Source organism: Haliotis asinina, chromosome 8 (assembly GCF_037392515.1).
Source record: "Haliotis asinina isolate JCU_RB_2024 chromosome 8, JCU_Hal_asi_v2, whole genome shotgun sequence".
Classification (NCBI taxonomy): Eukaryota; Metazoa; Mollusca; class Gastropoda; order Lepetellida; family Haliotidae; genus Haliotis; species Haliotis asinina.
In genome coordinates, this window is record NC_090287.1 from 63,442,900 (window position 1) to 63,465,703 (window position 22,804).

General features: G+C 39.1%; 1 protein-coding gene across 2 annotated transcripts; it reads left to right on the forward strand.

The window, feature by feature from the left end:
* The first annotated feature begins 894 nt into the window (after nt 1–894).
* LOC137293748 (tryptophan 2,3-dioxygenase-like) lies at nt 895–8,249 on the forward strand. 2 transcript variants are annotated; one of them, XM_067824460.1, is made up of 13 exons: nt 895–981; nt 3,446–3,520; nt 3,769–3,844; nt 4,080–4,147; nt 4,430–4,495; nt 4,942–5,003; nt 5,159–5,234; nt 5,462–5,581; nt 6,122–6,187; nt 6,348–6,393; nt 6,645–6,788; nt 7,008–7,107; nt 7,357–8,249. In XM_067824460.1, the coding sequence occupies exons 2-13, from the start codon at nt 3,464–3,466 to the stop codon at nt 7,433–7,435; spliced, it is 960 nt and encodes a 319-aa protein (XP_067680561.1). In that variant the 5' UTR covers nt 895–981; nt 3,446–3,463; the 3' UTR covers nt 7,436–8,249. The 2 variants fall into 2 exon arrangements, with proteins under 2 accessions (XP_067680561.1, XP_067680562.1); XM_067824461.1 differs by lacking the exon at nt 895–981 and having other exon boundaries at nt 3,442–3,520.
* Nucleotides 8,250–22,804: the final 14,555 nt, after the last annotated feature.

Consider the following 22,804-nt stretch of genomic DNA (forward strand, 5'->3'; position numbering starts at 1 on the left):
TAGAAAAAATAGTGGGGAATACTGGTAGAAAAGAAGGAAAAAACGGAAAATCAGGATTTTGTCTATTTTGTAAGACTATCCTAGAAGACAGGTTACATTGTATGTTAGAATGTCCAATATGTAATAGCTATATAATAGGTGATAAATACTAAAATATGTAAATAATGATTGTTTAATAAATATCCTTCAAAATGCCAGGTTCACAACAGAAGCATTCATGGTACGCTGCAATTTCTAGTAATCCAGCGTGCTTGAGGTGTCGGGATCGAGCAAATCTGTAACCTGGTTACAGTCTTTCAGTGTTGTCACAAACCCTAGCTTACAGCACATAACCCTATTCACTTACAAGAACCCATGAATCTGTTGGTATATGACCAGATGGTGGTCACATAAATACGTGCAAACACCTAATTGAGGGTACAGCAAGATGCAGTAAACTTGGGCGAAGTACTGTGACGATGTGTCCCAGTCCACCCAGCAGTAAAAGGGTACCGCGTAAGAATATGAAAGACGAGGTAATTCGATGCGCCTTGTGCCAGCAAGAGCTGTGTGATTGTTGAGGGAAACAATACCAGCGCCTTGAGCATGCACTAGTGCGTGGATGTGTGCGCTACATAAACATCCAATACTATTGTCAACGATGATGCTGTTGTGAACATAAGAATCTTGTGTCTATATCCCAGCGCCTTGAGCAAGCAATAGTTGCATGAATATGTGCGCTATATAATTATCCTATGATAATAAAATATACCCTGCATTCATTTTGTACTTGAGCCTGTGGCCTTTGTACTAAAACTTTTTTCATCTTACATGTTAGTATTTTAAAGGACGTAATATCTCTCATCATGACTATATATATCAACCAATCCTGCACAAGGTGAAAGATTGGAACAGAAAGTAGATACTACATGATTGCACCAAAGCTGCATATAAGACTCGGCAGGGTGGCACAGGCGAGATTTAGGCGGCAGTGCATGACTGGTAAGACCGACTCTTTTACTCCTTCTTTGAAAAAATGAACTAACACAGCGTTTAAACGTTAGAAATTATCACAACAAAATGAGTGAGCATAAAGGTTATGTATGTGTTACTTTATATGTTTGATTTACATGTACATTCGTTTGTCTTGACAGTTATTTTGTAATATCTTACTTAACATTACTAATCCAGGGACTTTAGATTAGTTTGAATGCGTTCTATAATTTGAGGGAAAATGCAATATGTTTGGAAGTTTGAACAACAACACTTTTATGCAAGGATATGTGTCTTTTATTAGATATAGCGGTGTTGTTATATGATATAACATTAGAACTTTGGAAAATTACTACAAATTCTGTTGTTGTTTTTAAATTTGCGATTATTCTCATGATCGATCTCTGTTTACCTATCAGTGATGTCTGGTATTTATCTGACCACGAGATGTGTGGGTTTGTGTTGAGCATGGAGCAAACACGGGTCAGGCTCGGCCCATTCAAAAAGATGCCTTAAACACTAGAAGTGTAGTGCGGGCTTTTACGATGACCCAGGCGAATAGCAGTCACAAAGTGTCCCCTAGTAGGACGAGGCTATGCTGTCTTGTGTTGTTGTAAGAGGGGTGGGCTGAGACAAAGTGACTGCAGAACCTTGGTTTTGCGTTAATCATTTTATGAATGTGCGCTAGTGCGTGAATGTGATTTAGATAGTTAGGGGCACGACCCCTCACTGACCAGTCATCGATAGTCTTATATAGACATGTTTTTCATATCACCATATTCAAGTAACTTGTTCCTTTTTGAAACTTTTATTTGGATTTTTCTGTCCGTAATATATGTGAACGATATTTGTGTCATACTCTCTGAATCAGGGTTAATATTCAGTCGCGGTGACTTAAACCAACAGATTACTTTGAACAATGTAACGTCAATAGCCATTGCACGTTATAGACATTGAACACTAATTGTATCATACTACACAACTGAAATCAATTGACTGACATTGCATACACGTTCAGTCGAGACAACATTGTGTTTTGTGACAGACACAAAAACACTGAGGCCCAAAGCCTCTATTAATTACTTTATGAAAAACGTTTGTTTGTTATGGAAATGACTTCATCTTAAAATCTGTATTGAGTAATTCATGTACCAGATTTCCCTTAATGCTGTTGGTTTAGATTTCGATTCAATGCATGTTAATACGATGTTAGGCCAACAGGTTTGTCAACAAAGTCAAACAGTTAAAGTCTTTAAATGAAAATAATTTCTGTTCATCGAACATGAACTAATTGTTTGCTTGTGAAGAGTCAACCAAGCGATATTCGGATTTAATCAGTTTATTTTAATTCCGGTTGTATATTGGCTTTATGAACTCAACTGTTTGTTCTTTTGCTTTTCCATCTGGTCTCGTCCATGATGAGCTAGTTGTTATCATCTCCCGGTAAATTATTCCATTGTTTGACACTCTGCATATACACGCCATGTCATTTGGATGTTGCCACTTTAGGTCCACAACCAAACAAATGTTATGGACTGGCAACACCCTAAAATTTGATAGTCATAAATAAACTTTAACGTGACGTTAAGGTAAATGCAACTTTGTATGCATTTAATGGTAGCTTTAAACGACATGTTACAACATGCAGTGAAGCAAACAAGTCAATATTCGTTTAGTTTCAGTGAAATGGAACATTGTCAAAAATAGCGAAAAACAAGTGTGCTGAAACACACCAGCATCATGTTTGATTCAAACGCCCAAACCTAACATCCAAATGCATGAGGAAGTCTGTCCTCCGCATGCATTTGGTTGCTGGGTTTTGGCGTTTGAATCAAACATGATGTTTGTGTGTGCACTAGGCTGTTGTGTCTGGGCGTTTGAATCAAACATGATGCGTGTGTTCACTAGGCTGTTGTGTCTTGGCGTTTGAAGCAAACATGATGCATGTGTGTGCACTAGGCTGTTGCACACGCAAAGCTGCAAATTCTTAGGAGTATAAATGAGCTCACCACGTTTAAGTTAATATATGACTACCAAATTTTAGTGTGTTCCCCTACCTTTTGTTTGTAGTACATATGACCCCATTCTTCAAACCAGTTTCCAACCCATGCTTGCCATAAAAGACGACTATACTTGTCGTAAGAAGCGACTAACGGGATCGGGTGGTCAGGCTCGCTGACTTGGTTGACACATGTAATAGGTTCATAATTGTGCAGATCGATGCTCATGTTGTTTGTCACTAGATTGTCTGGTCCAGACTCGATTATTTACAGACCACCGCCATATGGCTGGAATATTACTGAGTGCGGCGTAAAACTAAAGTCACTCACTCATACCAGTTTCTAAATGCCAATAAAGAAGAAAAACAGGAATGTTTCGTTCGTACTTTGCAAAAAAGTGTCTTTTCATGAAAGGATTTATTCTATAATAGAATAATAATAATTATTTCATGCCTTTGTCCTCAATCACTGAGCTGAGAACCGAAGCAGCAATGGCGGAGAACCCAGAACCCGAGGCCCCAAAGCTGACATATGACTCTTACTTACAGGTAACCACATCTCAACATGGCTCATATATTTTGCATCAGTAGATTTTGGATTACAAGGCCTGGAACATTTTTTTAAACAGTGAATCGATCTCAAATTTGTTCTTGCTTTAAAAAACACATTTCTTTTTTATATTTCCTTGCCAATGGGATAAAGTAGTTCCTCATTTGCGAGTCTGGTCCAAACTTTACTGTCTGCGAGTAAAAAGTACAAGTTGGTCGTTAACATGTTTCTTATTTCTATACGGCAGGTCACGGCTTTGTTGGGTATCCAAAAGCCAATATCACCGGTCCATGACGAACATTTGTTCATCATTGTTCATCAAGGTATTTGGTATTACAATATCAATCATCATCATCATCATCAGGTAAAGGACTGAGCATACTGAAACACAAACATAACATGCCCTGTACTACAATACATGTATACCATTGAATCTTCGTGTGATCGTTATTATTATGTGTAGTAACAAAGTTCTTTGTCATTTGTTTTCATTAACATTATTAGTTATTTTTATAACTATAGTACAATAGTACAATAACCCTTTTCTACTAATTTAAGCCTTCGAGCTTTGGTTCAAACAAGTTCTTCATGACGTCGATTCTGTCAGGAAGCTGTTTTACGGCAAGGTACGCTTTATCTCTTCAATCATCAGTCACGACATGATGAACACACATGTATTTACTGACGTTTCACGGACACCCGGTGTTATTAGCCCTACAGCTGGCACCTGGGTGTTTATCTTCTTGCTGAACATATAGATAAATAATCATTTGTGTTTTGCATATATTTCTAGGTCATTAGGTTTCCAATACCATAATCGTTGTATACAACGTGGAGTGTAGTAATATCTGATAATGTGATAATTAGGTACACAACATACTAATCTTATTGATCATTATGTGTTTTAGACGTGGGATGGAATTCCATTACACACGGTGGTCAACCGCCTGCAGAGGGTTGTGCTCGTACTGAGGGTGAGGCTTTAACTAGTAACGAGAAGGTTAACGAATCTACAAAACAGCGATTAACTGTGCCGTGCTTAAGGATCCTGATAGCATATCTTCATTAACTCGTGTATTATATCACGCCTGCATGGACACGTGTTGCTTTAAATGACTTACGTATGTGCTGCATTCAGCTTTAAGCTGTACCATATACTGTAAGAAGATAGAGCATTTATAAAACAGGCGTTAATCAATACCAGGTTCAGAAGTCCAATATTTTGTTTCTATGAGTGACATTCTGAAAGTCGGTGGTACGGAGATGACAAGACTTCATGGGTGAACAAATTAAAATATGCTTGAATCTATACCGAAACGTCGCCATTATCAAAATACAGACGTTGATCATCCATAAAATCTTGTCAACTGAACAGTATATCGTCTGCTTTATATTCTAAATTCATCTCGTGCGGTTTCAGCTGATTGTAGAGCACTTCCATGTCCTGGAGACGATGCCGCCTCTCAACTTCGTTGACTTCAGGTGGGATAATGATGTGTATCATGTATACACGTGCATGAATGTATATGGGCATATACTTACTCGTCGGTTCTTCTGTAAAGGAGTAAAACACAAAATGTTTTGTTTAACTACATCACACCTGAACGTCTATTAAATAAGTTGCATTTGTGTTTCAGGGACTATCTGATCGGGGGATCGGGCTTCCAAAGTCTTCAATTTCGAAAGATCGAGAAGCTTCTTGGAATCAAAGACGTATGACACTTATAACTACATGTTCTATAGCGAGATAACCATACGATTCATCATTACGTCACACAATCTAAAACCGTTTCGTGGCTAGAGTTGATGCATCTAAATTTCAGTAATATACTCATCCATGGTTCCTAGGCATCCCTTATGATCCAAGTATAACATACTTTGATTTCATTTACCGCTGTTACATAGAGTCCAAGTATTTTCTCAAATTTCTGCTTTGTCAGGATAAACGCGCAAAATACGAAGGTAAGGACTACAAAGACAAGATTGACAAAAAAGACAAGAGCACGATCTTGGAATACCCAGAAGACCCTGATGGAATCACACTCCTAGATGTCGTGGAGGTCAAGATTTTGTTACAGTTTCAAATGTTACCGTGTTAGAGTGAGTGGGTGAGAGAATTGAGTTTTACGTAGCACTCAGCAATATTCCAGTTATATGGCGGCGGTTTGTAAATAATCGTCCAGCGATCGACAACATGAGCATCGATTTGTGCAACTGCTAACCGATCATGTTTGTCAACCAAGTCAGCGAGCCTGACCGCACCATCCCGTTAGTCGCCTCTCACGACAAGCATAGTCGCATTTCATGGCAAGCATGGGTTGCTGAAGGTCTATTCTACCCTGACCTTCGCGGGTATTTTTCGTGTTTGAGGAGAGGCGTGTTTGTCGTGTTTAATGATAAGATAAGAAAAATGTCTATTAATCTTATGCAATGCTCAACAGATACGTTTTTCAGTAAGTCTAGATGGACACGGAAAGTAAATTTTTGTGGTACATTTATGATGCAAGGATATTGTGGTGTGTGGTTTTTTTAGTGGTCCCATAGAGTATGTATGCAAAACAAATTATGGTTACGTAAAATGCATGAGGTTGGTGATGCAGAGCTGGCTGACTGGAACACCAGGAATAGACGACGAGCTGTTTTGGAAACAGTACAGCAGATACCAGGTAAACCTTCACATTCAATGTAATAATGTCATTAATACCTATGAATAACAAAATTTGTTTCGTTTATATTTTAAATAAAGATATAGATCAACATTCAACCGTTTCAATGCTTGACAATCAACACAATATCATGCACGATCTTTCCTTTTCACGTGTGCAGAAGACAGACCTGGAATGGCTTCTTGACGAAGAGAAATATGCGAAAGGTAATGTCCTAATGTGTCATTTATGTGTTTGAACCGTTTGCCTGACACGCCGAATGGTCGTGTTCGATTGCCAACTTGATAACGATAGTATGTAAAGCATATTTTATGTGTTTCAATCGTGATATTGTGTAATTCCATATTAATGCATCCAATCACGTTATTAATGATTCAGCGTCGTCATAGTAACCTTGTAACGATAATTGTGATGATTAATATGTTGTATCAAACTCGTGTATTTCTATCGTCTACAGTGAAAGATTCCTGGCAAATGAGTCGTCAGTCGCTGCAAGGGGCTCTTTTCATCAAGCTGCACCAGGACAAAGCTGAGTTTCAGCTGCCGTACCAGTTCCTCACACTGCTGATGGACATAGATGTCGCCCTCATGAAGTGGCGAAGTATGTATCAGCAAATAACGTGAACCTACTGGTATCACTGTTTATCAGTCGACTTAATTTGGTTAAGTTACTTTTGCTTTTGCTGGGTGTTTAATGTCAAAGTATCTCATGTCTCGGTGTAATGGCTTACCTGTCTGGCTGGCATATTTTCACATAAATATTAAATACCAAGGTCGGCATATATACCTTTGACTGCTGGTCTCCACATTTCAAATTTAGGCACTCACATCCACATGGTACACAGAATGATTGGTCGGAAGCACGGTACTGCGAGCACAGGGGGCAATTCCGGCTATGAATACTTGAGAACAACATACAAGTACGTCATTATACTCATTTTGTGAGGCTTAAATGCGAAGAATATAAGTACAGTCTCACAAAATCAAAAAGAACAGACTTAAAGCTCTGGTAACAGATGATTAAAATATCTGCGTCTTTAAGGTCGTTAACTTTAACTTTTGTCTAATGTAAAATACAACTTGAAAGGGATTGGATGTTTAAAACGACACATACAAATGCCTTGCCCCTATGATACTCTGTAATATATTGGCATGTTTAATTATTTCAGTGACAATTACAAAGTGTTCGGGGACCTCTTCAACCTGGCCACCTACTTGAGACCCCGAGAGGAAATCGAGAAGTGCTAGACCAGTCCTGAAATCAGCCGCGACATGATCTGATGCTTCTGCCCCAGGACTGGACCAGTCTGTTTCATTTGGGGACAGTTCATCCTAATTTAATTCAAATATATATGTTTTTCAATTGAAACTGGAAATCAGAATACAAGGCAGTGCCTATGATAATACCCCTTCCTGTATGGAAAAGAAAGTGACAAAATATTGTCAAGGTGTATACGACTTCATTACACAAGGTGTACCTTGGTGGTCAGTTGTCAGGCATAACCAACATAGTCCGGTTCTAGTATTTGAAATATTGGGTTTATACATGCTATTAATTACAACTTAATTTGTACAATAAGCATGTATGATATATGCGAGAGCTTAGAACATCATTTAGTTATCTATAAGCAGTTGTTATAGGAGTTTTAAAAGATGAAAGAAATTCTAGGTTTATTTCAGATGGTATGCCTCCGCATGCCATTGAGTACTGTATTTATATCATATCATTTTATGCAACAGAAAACATTGTTTGAATTTGATCATAGTTGCCTCAAACAAATACGTAGTGTAGTCTATACATTAGAAAATTTAAATTAGCCAATGAATATATATTCTTGAAGTACATTCTGGAGGTTTAAGGTGTTTCTAAAATCGTAAATACTGGCTGCAAAAATTTAATTATATCATTCCCTACAGCCAAAATTTTCATTTGCACATTACGGATAAAGTTTTGCAGTGGCTAACTATCAAGTAGCTTTTGTAGCATGTTTTGTCTTTAGTGTAAATGCCGGTGTTAAGTCTTTCTTTTCTGTATTCTGAAATAAATTACATTATATAGATATCAGATGTGCTATATTCTTTGCTTCTCAAGACGTAAAGTTTAGTAAGCCTATTGTCCCATGCGTTGTCAGTTTGTTGCTTAAATTAAGAAGCAAGCAAATGGTTTTTGTAATGAACGTTTTCACGACAAAGTGAGTGAGTGAGTTTAGTTTTACGTCACACTCAGTAAGATTCCAATTCTATGGCTGTGACCTGTAGTGAGTGAGTGAGTTTAGTTTTACACCGCACTCAGCAATATTCCAGTACTATGGCTGTGACCTGTAGTGAGTGAGTGAGTTTAGTTATACGTCATACTCAGCAATATTCCAGTTCTATGGCTGTGACCTGTAGTGAGTTTAGTTGTACACCGCACTCAGCAATATGCCAGTTCTATGGCTGTGACCTGTAGTGAGTGAGTGAGTTTAGTTTTACACCGCACTCAGCAATATTCCAGTACTATGGCTGTGACCTGTAGTGACTGAGTGAGTTTAGGTTTACACCGCACTCAGCAATATTCCAGTTCTATGGCTGTGACCTATAGTTAGTGAGTGAGTTTAGTTTTACACCGCACTCAGCAATATTCCAGTTCTATGGCTGTGACCTGTAGTGATTGAGTGAGTTTAGTCTTACGCCGCACTCAGCAATATTCCAGCTATATGGCGGCGGTCTGTAAATAATCGAGTCTGGACCAGACAATCCAGTGACAAACAACATGAGCATAGATCTGCGCAATAGACCGATCCAGTCCGGGTCGATAAGCCCCGCCCACTTCGGTTTCTTTTACGTTTCGGGGGACAACCTCTGACAATGGCGTCACAGCCGGCGAAACTTATGTACATTGAGAGCGGTGTTGATGAATTCTGCTTGTGGTACTTTGGTATCAGTACTTTAAGAATAATATTTAAAGAGGAAAGATTTGCGTATATTATTTAATGTATCTTATTTGACAGACTGTAATTGGCGAGTGAAAATGAGTTACATGCCCGATGAAAAATCGTCTCGGCCAGCGGCTGCATGTAGGAAGCGTATTTTCTTTCGAAATGATTAATCTACCTGGCATTTCACGTCCGTCTAAGATACTAGCAGGGAAGTGAAACTGAAGTATGTTGTTTGGGTTTTTTTATTCCTAGATTCCCATCGTAATTTTATAATAACCGTGCACACAACCACATGTTCAAGCTGCTGATCGTTTCGGTATCTATCAATAGATTGTCAACACTGAGCGAGGAGCCTTCAGCTCGATCTTTTATCCGATGTTCAAATTTAGTTCAATCATTTACGTGAAATCATGAGTTTATACCTTTGAGTAACAGAGCAGAAAAAATATTTACATGTATCTGAACATACCCAGAAGCAAATATTCAGCAGCTAATCTTCAGGAAGTCTCAGTAAGATTTCCCTCTTCAGATCTGTACACCATCCTAAAATGACACTGACTATATGGAAATATATTTTTTCAATCATCCTCTTCAATCTATTTTTCTGTGTGTACTTTGTTGTGGAGTCCTAATTTATAAACTTCCACAAGACTGGACTTCATGAACTGCAAGATTTTATGCTCAAGTATATAACACCACTATAACACAAAGAAGATCCAAGATACACTCTGCACCTGTACACTGACCCATCTTCTACAAACAGTCTCTGGAAATCTCTGAACAGAGGATCCACAGTTACCAAAACAATTAACTAGGTTTCTTCAAAGATAAGTACTAAAGGACATAAGGTGCAAAGAATATCTCAAAGTTCAAAGCTTTTGTCAATAAAATTACATCTGGACATCTTTGCTTCTTAAACAATGATGATAGTAATCTTTGTTTTATTATATCAGAGAACATATCCCTAGATCTGATCTATTTCCTTTTCTGGAGTACTTACTAATGTCACCAAAAACATATTAAACTTGTTTCAAAATGTGGTAAAAGTCTTAACAAAGTTTAGGAAAATGCCCTAAAGCATTCACATCCTGCAAACCAGAGTGCAATTTCATATGAAGCTAATTTTCCAAATAACAATGTATCAACAAACCTATAACAATTTGTCCATCTTAATAAACAACACTTCGGCTCAGTCATGAAACATTGGTAACCTCCCAAAAAGGTAATTTCTTAGAAGCATTACATCAAATCTGGGTTAAATGTGTGTTTCAATATTCATTCCAGTTACATGAATAGTCAACTGTGAGCTTCTAAGTTATTCTGTTCCAAGACTGAATAATGGCAGGCCAGGGCGTGGCCAAAACGTAGCATTTGTTGTTGTCTTTTTTCAAACTCTCTGGATGTTGAAATAACTTTTATATGAGTTACGAGACAAGTGATCACTTTCAGACGAATCTCACTAGCGAATATATTATATTTTTAAAAAAAACATCGTAAAGCTGGAACCAAGAAACTAAGTTAGTGCCATGTCGATAGTGTTGTCTAAGCATGCCTGGTTCTGCTTTCAAACCACATGAATCTGATATGTCAGTTAGGCATAATTATTTATAATCGATTATAGTATTATTTATTGTATTACCTTTCTACTAAAGGATGCAAGATTCTTAAAAGATCTCTTGCTATCATTTCCAGTGAAGTTATAAAAATGCCAGTTGTACCAATGTACCTCTCCTGCATGAAAAAAATTTATATTGTAACAAAAATTAAAAACAAATAATGTTCTCTTAGTTAAGAAATTAAGAAATACAATTTTATTTAATTCCCTCCAATATTCCAGAAAGCCACTGTTCTTCTCGCATAGTTTTCGTCTCGACCCACATCTGTTCATAGAAATTCTAAAATATTTAAGGCATGGTTTTATACACACTCATTTGAAATGCTTTTCATATTTTGGATATTGCGTGATAGGCATCTGCTTACACTGTCTCTTTGATTAAAAATATTACTCCTCAAATGTTTTGCGTTATTAACAGATAGTGTACTGCATAGTAGCCATTCAGATTGTGCTTTTGAAACTTGACAACATCATAAAATTTGTGACAAATTTAAGAATATGTAAGATCGAAGGCAACTTTGTACTTTAATGTAACAAGTTTTGCAATACTGGTCGTCCCTAACCGAAATTAGATTGCTGTTTACATTGTGTCACGGCCTTCTCGCCTGTCTCGTTTCAGCTTTATGGTCTACCAAATTAATGCCCAGCATTGACTAAACCGTTAAGCAAAAACAGTGATGTAGTTACAAAAAAACATCTGTGTTTATAATTCTTGCGAAGCCTTAAACTGTTAGTTGTTGTCCTCTAATTGGTAATGGGTTTGCACATGTGGGAAAGTGTGGAAATTCATGCAAATTCTCAACTTCGAGCAGTCCACGTAGGTTTCGAGAACGATGGTGCCGACAATTAACTGATCGTGAGGCCTATCGCATTGCTTGATCCACTTCAATGTTTTTGTCTTCACCAAAATGGTTCTGTTGAAGGTACTGAACAAATCGCAACAATGTATAATAGATATTGCGAGTGTTTACTATTATGGCAAGCATGGCCTACTCTACCCCGGGGTCTTCACGGGTCCTGTGGCCTGTAAATAATCAAACCTGGACCAGACAATCAGTTGATCAACGGCAACAGCAATTCAGCATCGATTTGTGAAATTGAGATACGGTCACATGTATCAACCAAATCAGCGAGATGACCACCCGATCCTATTAGTCGCCTTTTGTGGCAAGCATGGGTTGATGATGGGGCATTCAGATAACCACACTCACACCAATGATGCTAAAATGACAAATGTCGATGTAGTTGCTCAAATTACATTGAAGTGTTCCTTTTGTCATTCACAGATTTCCCCCCACAGCACTATTCCAAGCTCTTGATGGAAACTGGAAATTAGTAAAGGAACAATGTTGCTCTTTTTGTTTCTCTCAGTAAATATCCTGATCTTCCCAAAACAGGGAAGGCAGCGTGATGACATCATACATTGTAATTGTAGCATTTCAAAGTAAATGTATCAAAAGAAACATGTGAGTACAAGATATTTGTGGGATTAGACTGTCTTAGTAAAGTACAGATTGTAGCACTTTTGTTGAGTCCCATCCGAGATTCGAACCCACATTCTCAAAGTAAGACGCCTAATCGGAGGCACACAATGCCAACCCCCGCGGTTTCCACAACAACAAATAAATTGTGTGGTTATATATAAAATGAATTTTATCTGAATAATAATCACATGACATTAGAACTTTATACGGAATCTGTCCTGAGCTTGCGCTGTCGCGATTGAGGGCTACACAAAACAAGAATCAATAACTCTAGCACAAAACGTATCAACATTGTGAAAATGTAAACATGCGCACTGTTAATAGCTGCCAGGGAATAATTAACAGAGAGTGATAGGCACCACAACGTGCAAAGACGAATTAGTTATCAAGGTCTCACCCCTCTGCTATCGATTTACCTTACCACTGAGTTGCATGCTCTTCAAACAATCCAACCACTCAAAAAAAAAAAAAAAAAAACCCCGACAGCATCGAACCTGAACATTACAACCTTGATAAACTGGATAAATACTTGGAACATGTAAATGTTGAACAGATAAATCTTCTCATGACGGTTTACGTATTTGTTGACGGGAACATTCAACGTCTGAAAAATGAGCGTGAAAAAGATAAACCCTGTTTGGAGTAGAATGCAAACAACCCCAAAAAGATTGTTTAAACGATATGTACAGCGTTTTGAATTTACAATATGGTAATAACTTGGCATAACCAAATGCATGAAAGAAATTTATGGACTGAAATAAACGGAAAATCTTAAACTTTAATATTATTTTTATTTTTTAAACCTTTACAATTCGGCCAAAGAATTTTGGTAAATCCTAAATCAAAGAGACAAAAAAACAATCTGTTAACTCATGACACTAAAGTCGTCTTTAAAGTCGTCTTTAAAAAATCGTTGAATTGAAAAAGAGAAATAACCTACAAAGGAAACTGTAAAATGTGATTGTAAAATGTTAAACAGGAATATAACGACTGAAGAAATTATAAAAACTACTAAGAAACCTAAATATGGCTTCAAGATTGGATTTTGTTGAGAATGACCACATAATAGATATGTTTATTACTGAACTCGGATTTTTCCAATCTTGGTTTTTCATCTGGTGTTATCTTTGAACAGTGGCTAACGGCAATTATAATTCTAAAAGTATATATGCGATGCCATTAACCACAGTACTATAAGATTTTGGATTGATCTCAGAGAGACAGGGCAATAAACTACCACCATTGCTCTTTTCAATGTTTCTTTCAAGATTCTTAATTGATCTTGAACCGCATTTATTTACACCGTTCGGATTTACAAAAGATCATTGAATTCCATCCATCTATACTGTAAAAATGGAAGTTTAATGTAAATTAATCAAAGTTATGATCTTTCTAGATGCCCCCGCCAAATCAATGTTTAATATCCGGGTGATACTCGGATCATTGTTACTAATAATAAATACTATATCAAGGTATAAAAGATATGTTGTTAAGTCCAAACGGGTAATGCTACCAACACTTAAAAGAACGACCAGAATTTAGAAAATCATCAAAAATGCACTTAGCGATTTTAAAACTTTGCATATTAAATCGTAATTTGCCCATTGACACCGATGGATGAGAGAACGCTCATCTGAGATGAGGTTCACTAGCTTTTAGTGAATTTAAACACATTAGCTTATATTGATCTTGCACGACGTGAATCCACTAAGAAGTTACAACTGTGTTAAAATGAAACGGATGGGAATAATGCATGAGCCTTTTAAATTTTAAAAGCTATGATGAAATACGGTCAAATTCAAAATGTAAAATACTCGGTTGTCTGGTACTAATAGGCTTTAAACAGAGGAAAACAACAACATTTAAATGATAGTCTATATTAAATTATATTACGATGGTGTGTAATCTTATTCAACAAAGATAATTCTGGTAACGAAACTAAAATATCACATCAGTTGATCACGCTGAGTGCTTCTTACTTGGAATAAACATGAAACTACCACTCAAGCAGGATTGTCATAAATTATAGTCTCTAATTTTATTCAGTTAGATAATTCTGGTAGTGAAATAAAAACTTCTGCCAGAAATTTGTACAGGAAAGAAATACTGCCAGAAATTTCCTCAGAAATGCATTTTCAGAGCCAATTTGTGAGCTTATTAACACGTGAACACACTGGCACATGAACTTTTAGTGTTCATCTCCTCGAACTCTTTCCAGTAATATAAAATATGTCTTTGTAGCTTGCTCCCTTCTGTGTGTCAAGTTAGGACTCGTTGTCCATTCCTAAGTTGTCCCGCCCGGCCTGTTTGGCTTCACGCTGTATTCCCCGAGAATATAAAATTCCCTGAAATTGAATGTCACGCAGTCCCCGGAAATCGATCAAACTGCATGCACAAAATAGGACAGCTGTTTATAATTATTATATTAAAAGTAAAACATTTAATATATACTTAAGGCGAAAATAGTACCAGACTGAATTATGTATATATGTTGATAAAGCGATGTAACTTTTCAGATGTCGATGCCAATCAAACGTCGTTGCTTCATTTCAACCTTTTCTCAGTGTCTTAATTCACCAGGTACGGTGGTGAAGCCAAGTAATTAAATTGTTTGCTCGTCACACTGAAGACCGGGTTCGAGTGAGTTAGTGAGTGAGTCTAGCACTAAGCACTATTCCAGCTGTATTCCACTATTCCAGTATCCACTTTAAAACATATGTCCAGATCTGCGCACATCTGAATACATTGTTACGCCAAAGCGTCTGACTTACCTTGACTATGTTGTCACCTGAATCTTTATCGCATGCTGAATAAGTATGCTCTAGTACCCTCGCTGTTGATTTTCGGAAATTAAATAGAATTGAAGCCATTCTACCGAGGTGACCTACGTCAAGTCCCTGGCCTCACAGCCCACGAACCACATTATTTTCACCATAGCCCAACGCTCCCTGTAATGCTAAAGCCCTAAATGAAGTCCAGACTAGCTGTCAGTGAACTGGACAGGCTACTTGGTCTGACCATGTAACTGTTGGTGGTGGTCATCCATAACCAGGGGCTGTAAAATGTTATTTTTCGACGGAAAACCAACTTTGAAAGGATCCTGTACACCCACGGATGGGAACTGTCTCTATTAATGCATTGTATAGACGTTCGAAATTTCATTGTTGCACAGCACAAAAGACTATTATTCAGATCCATATCTGTATGTACAATATGTCTGTGAACATGCATTGGTGGTTTGGCTTTACGCTGTGTTCCCCGAGAATATAAAATTCCCTGAAATTGAATGTCACGCAGTCCCCGGAAATCGATCAAAATGCATGCACAAAAGAGGACAGCTGTTCATAATATTAGAAGTAAAACATTTCACCTATACGTAAGGCGAAAATAGTACCAGATTGTATTATGTATGTATGTTGATAAAGCGATGTAACTTTTCAGATGTCGATCATAATCATTAAAAATCTATGAACGGCTAAATACACGTGTGCACGTCCACCTGCACCAATAACATAAAGTCATACAATTCACTCCTCACCACCAGACCAGATCCACAGGGTCATGCTACTTTTATAGCTGCACATTTCGTGTTGACAGGTGTCGTGCTATATTTTTTTTTAAAAATTGTGTCTATTTGAATGTCTGGTCAGTCTAAGTAAACTCATCCTCAGTACTTTTCGTTACACTCCACTACTGAGTCTAACAAAGCCTTATGGGAGGACGTGTCAGGTAACCTTTGAGACAGACCAGTCAGAACACAGCTTACCAAATAGCGAAAGTGGACATTCGCACATACGTTTTGAACTTTTTATCTCGAAAAGGTTCGTACCCGAACGATTCCGAATGCTATTTAGCGTACGATCGCTTCCGGGTGATGCACACGGCGTGCATACGGTGAGTAAACAGTCATTGAAAATGGTGTTTTGGCAATATTCAAGGATGCTATCTTGCAAAAATATTAGCTAATGGTAACCATGTCAACAGAAATTCCAAAGCGTATATACTGCAGGTAAAATAACTGTGTTATATGCGGATTTTAATTGTGGAGAGATCTGTGTCAGTGACCTGAATATTTTGAAAGTCCCTAAATAGTAGCCGTTGTCTGATTGGTTAAATCTCTTTAACCGTCTCCCGTTTGATTGGACGGTCATTGGTCGCTCAAAGGTTACCTGACGAGACCTTCTACTAGGTTTTGTTAGACTCAGTGGTGGGGTGTAACGAAATATACTTACACTAAGTTCACTTAGACTGAGTGTCTGGTATGACTTTTACAGCTGAGGAGCATAGGTGTAGGCAACGGGCGACTTATGCGGATGCATAAATGTTCTCGTTCATACCAAAATATATACTTTTTTTAGCATTAACAGATTGTGACGATACCAAGTGTTCCATTTAAAAAATAAATTCTCTCAAAAACGAAAGACTTTCCAACAGTCAAATTCCACAAATGTGCCAAGCAATATTCCGGCCCCCAGTGTCCAGTTTGGAGGTGGATAAGGCTATTTCTAACACCGTTTAATCGAGGGTGCGCCAAACAAAGCCTCTGGTACGATGTCAAAAGTTAACATGTGGATGACATTTCGAAATTTGACGCATCGTGTGCATCTTGATGCCTTTTTTCTTTCAGCTGCACATTCTTGATTGGCGCCAGGTATTAAGCTGGACTACTGGCCATGTAAAGTCTCAACAAATACATAATGAACGGTTATGATCTCAATATGGCTACACAATGACATAGTGCACACTACAGCAAAATAACCAACACTGCTATCGTCTATACGACTGGGTTCTTAGAAATAACAATACAATGATACTGATGTAATCTCATCTTGCTTCTACAAACGAAATAATCACCTTCCACTGAGAAACCGGGAGAGCTGTGTCAAGTTGACGGCAGGGCTGACGATGTAAGGGGAGTAATTCACGAGGGCCCTGTGTTTATCTGTCTTGCTCAATACACCGACTGCTCAAGCACCACTGGAAACTATACAACAGCAGCAAGATTTCATAGTAGAATGAGACACTTGTTCAGAATAAATGAAAAGTTACTTGCATCACATCTAGGCTGCATCAAAATAGTTTAGTTTCTCGGGCACATTTGTTTCAAAAGTGATGAGGGCGGTAGGATTTTTTTTTTAGATTTTGATAGAAAAGAAGTGACGCGGTGGGAACACATTTTTATTTTTTTCTCTCAAAAATACAGCTTGGAAAGTTTAGCACGTGTTAATAAGTTGTAGATTCAGTCATACTTGTTCTTACAGACACACATTCTTATAGCGAACTAATTGATGACTGGGACGCGACAAAGTTGAAATTATTTTTATAAACCGGTCACGCACCCAAACAAATGTGACGCGCCGATGCCCGAGAAATACTTCACTTTTTATATAGCCTTATCAAGGCATAAAATGTCATGTGACACAATATTGATCTTGCACTTATGACAGCGTAGCGTCTTATGTCTCATTTAAGTGTGGTGAAGAGGTACACCTTTTATGAATAAACAGCTTCTTTATCACAACACATCCGACGTTTTGGGGTAGATCCTACAGCTAACACCACAACATTACGCACAAGGAAAAAAACATACCTTCAGTGTATTTACGTTTACACAACTGAAAAGGTCCATATACAGTACATGCTATGTAAGGTTTGTGATTAAAGAAAACAATTGAAGCCAGATGGACAAATGTATTTCTCCTTGTGCATAATGCTGTGTATTTGCTTAATGACGATGTTTGTCTCATCTATTACGATAAAGATATTGTCTATCCACAAAAAGTGTTCCTCTTTATTACAGCACCGCTACTCCGTTAGTACTCGACAATGCCCATGCCACAGAGTCTGGTCGACCGATCTCCCTCTTATCATGTACAAACACTCAGATCCAACGATCTGTGAAATGTAGACAGTACTCGATTCATAGAAGAATGTAGCTCAGTCCTCCTGTATATCTTTGGATGATCTTCGGCTCTCGGGTCTACATGAATACGATTAAGCTTTGTCGGTGGAGAGATGCAAACCCAACTGGTGATCAGCAGGTCATGCGATGACAGTAACGTGGTGTTTTGCTGCAGTTAGTCAGTCAGTCAGTCTGTAAGTAATCGAGACTGGACCAGATAGTCCAGTGATCAGCAGTGTGAGCATCGATTTGTGCAGTTGGGATACAACCATGTCAGCTGTGTCAACCATGTCTGCAAGCCGGACCACCCGACCCCGTCAGTCGCCTCTCACAGCCAGCACTGGCTACTGAAGATCAGATCCAACACAGATCTTCACTCGTCGCTGTTGGATGAATAATTTCATCATTGTCTTCATTGCTATCGCCACTATACTATGTTTTAGACTGCCATTGTAAGTGGACTCCTGTATTGTAAATTCTGTGATCAGTAATAATTTGCAACCTTGGTACAGTTTAGAAAATTGTTCTTGTACAGCATTTTAACGTTCTTTGGCTTCACATCGAATTCTTTTATCTGCAAATTCCGATCAACTTATTGTATTAACGTGTGTGTGTATACATGTATTAGTTATTATTTTTTTACATACTTATCAGGTAAGAAAGCCAACATTGCCCCCTTGAGTGGCGCTTACTCAATTTCTCTCATAACTTCAAACTTCTTTATTCTCCTTCAACCACCCAGCGGTGGTACAAGAGTACAGAAAATCGGACTGCATACAAAAAATTGCAAGATGGGGCATAGTTAATGTTTAAAGTGTGACAGTGTACAATTAATAAATATCGACAGCTCTTCCAATTCTGCAGTTTTGTTTGTACACATTAATTGGCGGAATGTAGCCAAGTTTTTCCATTTGAGGTGTCGTGGAGGGATATATTTTAGTCTAATATCATTAAAGTAATAACATCGCGGTAAATAATGAAGTTCATCGGCTATTGCTGGGGAGTCGCATAGCTTACATGTTCTATGTTCTCTCGTTATACCCTCCCAGCGGCCGGTCTCAATGGGTAGATGGTGGTTAGTTGTCCTGAATTTCAGAATTGGCATATAAACATTGATTGGAAGAAAAAGTAACGTTCAAATGTTAGGGAGTCTTTTATAGTCCTATAATAAAGAGCCTTGGAGCTTTTATTCATCAAAGACAACCAGCTCTGAGTAAACGGATCTTTTAAAACTAGTTCTACCTTTAAGGCCAGCCATTCAGTGTTAACACATTCTGGGTTGCTGAAAATGTTACTACGACCTAGCTGATTTAATGTACATTCAACAAAATTTAGCCACCTATCTTGATAGCCATGGTGCTTTTTTGTAGAGTAACAAAGTTATGTAAAGTGTGGGATAATTTAACGCTTAATATTTTAGGTACTACAAGGGTGTGCCAATATTTAATCAACCGCTTTACCATCTTAATTCTCAGAGGGTACCTTCCCGTTTCTCCATAAACCATGTAAGTTGGGGTAGACACTTTAAGGTTACAAATGATTTTCAGAAACTTCAGATGAACTTTTTCGAAAATGTCCAATGATTCATATCCCCAGATTTCACACCCATAGCAGAGAATGGGGACAACCATTACATCAAAAGCCCGGATTAAACAGTCTATCGGAAGATTAATATTTCTGGCCTTTTTCAAGAGACAAAACATAGCCTTAGTTCCTGAGTCCACTAAGGTTTTGATGGCGTGTATCAACCTACCGGATCTATGTAATTTTAAACCCAAATAAGTATAAAAGTTAACGATCTCGAGTGCTTGCGTTCCAAAATAAAACATGTGTTTACTTTTAGAAGGTTCTCCACCACCAAATATGACGATTTTAGTTTTGGATATATTGACACCAAGTTTCCACTGCTTACAATACATACGGAACGATTTTAATAACACAGTCTACACAAAGTAGAGCCGCGAGGTCAACATACGGTACGGGCGGTAGGTCACCCAACTCACGAGATGACCTATACCCGTCATACTCTTACTAGAGATGCGCGAGGCAAGACGTTTTGCTTGGCCGCTGGATGTTAGGAAAGTTGTTGTTTTGTTTGTTTTGTTTTGTTTTCTCTCGCTATACTATCCCCTTTCTAGTCGGTGTCGGGTACTGTTAGTACCTGCGAATAGGAACTTTTCTCTTCCTTGTAAGTGTTGTTTGTTAGACCTGCTGTCGATGCTTTAGTCAGCCGGCTCTCCTCTTGCACGTGCTACACGGGACTGTAGCGCTTGTGTAGCTCGTGCGCTCGGACGGATAGGTGGATAGGCGGACCTTCCACCTTGACGAACCCTTCCTCAGCTGACTGTCGTTTTCCCCTCCGCCTGTCCGTAGGGGCAGAGGACAGGCGAACCCTACTTTAGTTCCCTTAACTACCGGACCCCTCCGCCTCTGTGCGAAGAGACGGAGGACAGACAGACCCTCAGCCTAGGGGGACCCTTGTTTCTTCTGTCATTCCCCTCCGCCCCCTGTGCGGAGTAGAGGAGGATAGGCGAACCTTCCGCCTGATCAGACCCTTCACCTGTGACGTGTTTCTCCTCCTCAAAGCTTTAACGGACGTCACCCCTTAGTAGCGAGCCCTTTCGTCCATTCCACGGTGGTATTCGCCTCCTTCTGCACTCAGTGCGGCACTCGGAAGTCGGCTAAGTGGGATTCTCACATCTTGTGTAAGCTTTGCAAGAGCCCTTGCGCCCCGGATATCACTTGCACTGAGTGTGAGGCTCTATCTGAGCGGGACTTCAGTCAGTACCTGACGGTACTTAAGAAGAGTGAGAGGGAGTCTCACAGGAAGAAGGCGGCGCCGTCCACAGGTTCGCACGTATCTTCAGCGGCGTCCAGACGATCGGTGTCTCCCTCCCCCCTCCGTCCTCCTTCTCCCTCAACCTCAGAGCTTTTCACGAGGAGGCAGAGGAGTTCGACTCTCAGTCAGAACTGGAGTCGGATCTCATTAGGAATATGCCAGAGGGGGCGTTTCCCACTCTCGTTCCTTCTCTCCCCCTCGGCCTGTCCTGAGGGAGGACGTGGCTGTATCACCGGAGGTGAGGAAGGAGAGGAAGAGGAGGAAGGATAAAAAGCGAAAAGGTCTCGTGACAGGGAGCAGGTTCGTTCGGAGATACTTCTCGTTTCTGTTAAAGAGCTAGTGGAGTCCATCCTCGACCAACGCCTTGGTCCCCCCAAGCCGTCAGGCTCCTCCGAAATCAAGATGGCGACGGATGTAAACTTATCCTCCTTGCTCTTAGAAACAAACCACGTTCTAGATGGCCGTGCTGCGCCTATACTTTGGTGAGACAACATCTGGTATGACTGGCAATGTTTTCGATTGCTCTGGTTTGATTTATCAACCCCCTCAAGACAGCAACTCAACACCCACTGGATTTCAACATTCTGACACAGGCCCCAGTCATGGCGACAAGAACAGAACTACAGAACAGAACTACTACGCAAACAGGTACGACTTGTCGAATTTTACCCGACTGTATCAGGTCCCATATCAGCAATCACGCCAGGGATTCATTTGTCAATAACCTCATTTCGAAAGTGCAAGGCGATGCGAACATCTTGGATGAACTTAAGACTTATGCTTTTGACTTATGCTTTTGAAAATGTGTAATTAATATGAATCATTCCCCTTTCAAGATAGCGCTCTTAAACGGAGAATGGATCGTCGCGCCAAACAGGATGAAAAACTGGAGAAATTAGCTAAGGACTGCTTTATTCTCTTCAGATGTTATTGTGGTGAAAACTCTGATGATATTTTTGAAGTTTTGAATATTCAACCCAAGAAGGCAACAAAACAATCCAGTAGGGGTGACACAAACACACCGGGTTCAATAGCACCAATTAGCGAGACAATAGCACGGCTTGAACGCGATTTGTATACTCTCAAGGGTGAATACACACAGGACACTGATTGCTTACACAATAAGGTGAAACACCTCGAGGAGTCCAACAATAAACTTACATCAGAGCTTGTAACTGCAAGCGAAGAATCTGCAAAACTAAGAGGTTGTATAGATAAACTGCGGGAAAAAATGCATAAGGCCATGGAACTGTTACACAATGGCAGCACGTGCGCCATGGTTGGAGTGAATAACCTCAAATCTACAGTGACTGAATGTAAACGGGAAATCAAACTTATTTCTGAAACTGAATTTCCAAAGCAGCCGAGGCAGTGAAGTGGACTAGTAAACTTGAATCTCGCCACTTGGATCTTAGAGACTTGAACATGGTTAGAGACTTGAAGTCCAAAGTTGATGATGGTTGTCTCAATATCTCCCATATCACCGATAAGCCTCACCTGGGAATTGGCTCTATTAAATCAAAGGTTACGTTGATAAATCAGAGACTCACCTCAATTGAAGATGTCCGTGGATGACTCGTGCAAATCATGCTCGACGTCTCTAGGAGACCTAAGGAAGAAGGTGACCATATTGGAAAAAAGGACTCAAAGAAAAACAAACATAACTCCTATGCCGAGGCAGCAAAACAGAGCAAACCCGACAAAGAATACAGTACCAGCCAACAAGCAAACAAACATCCAAAAGATTCACAAAGTGTATTTGGTAACACTGAACAGATTGTGCAGGAGATTCACTCACAAAACCAACCCACCTCTAATGACGTCACTCCAACTTCCCAAAGCGACAAGCCGTCCACAGA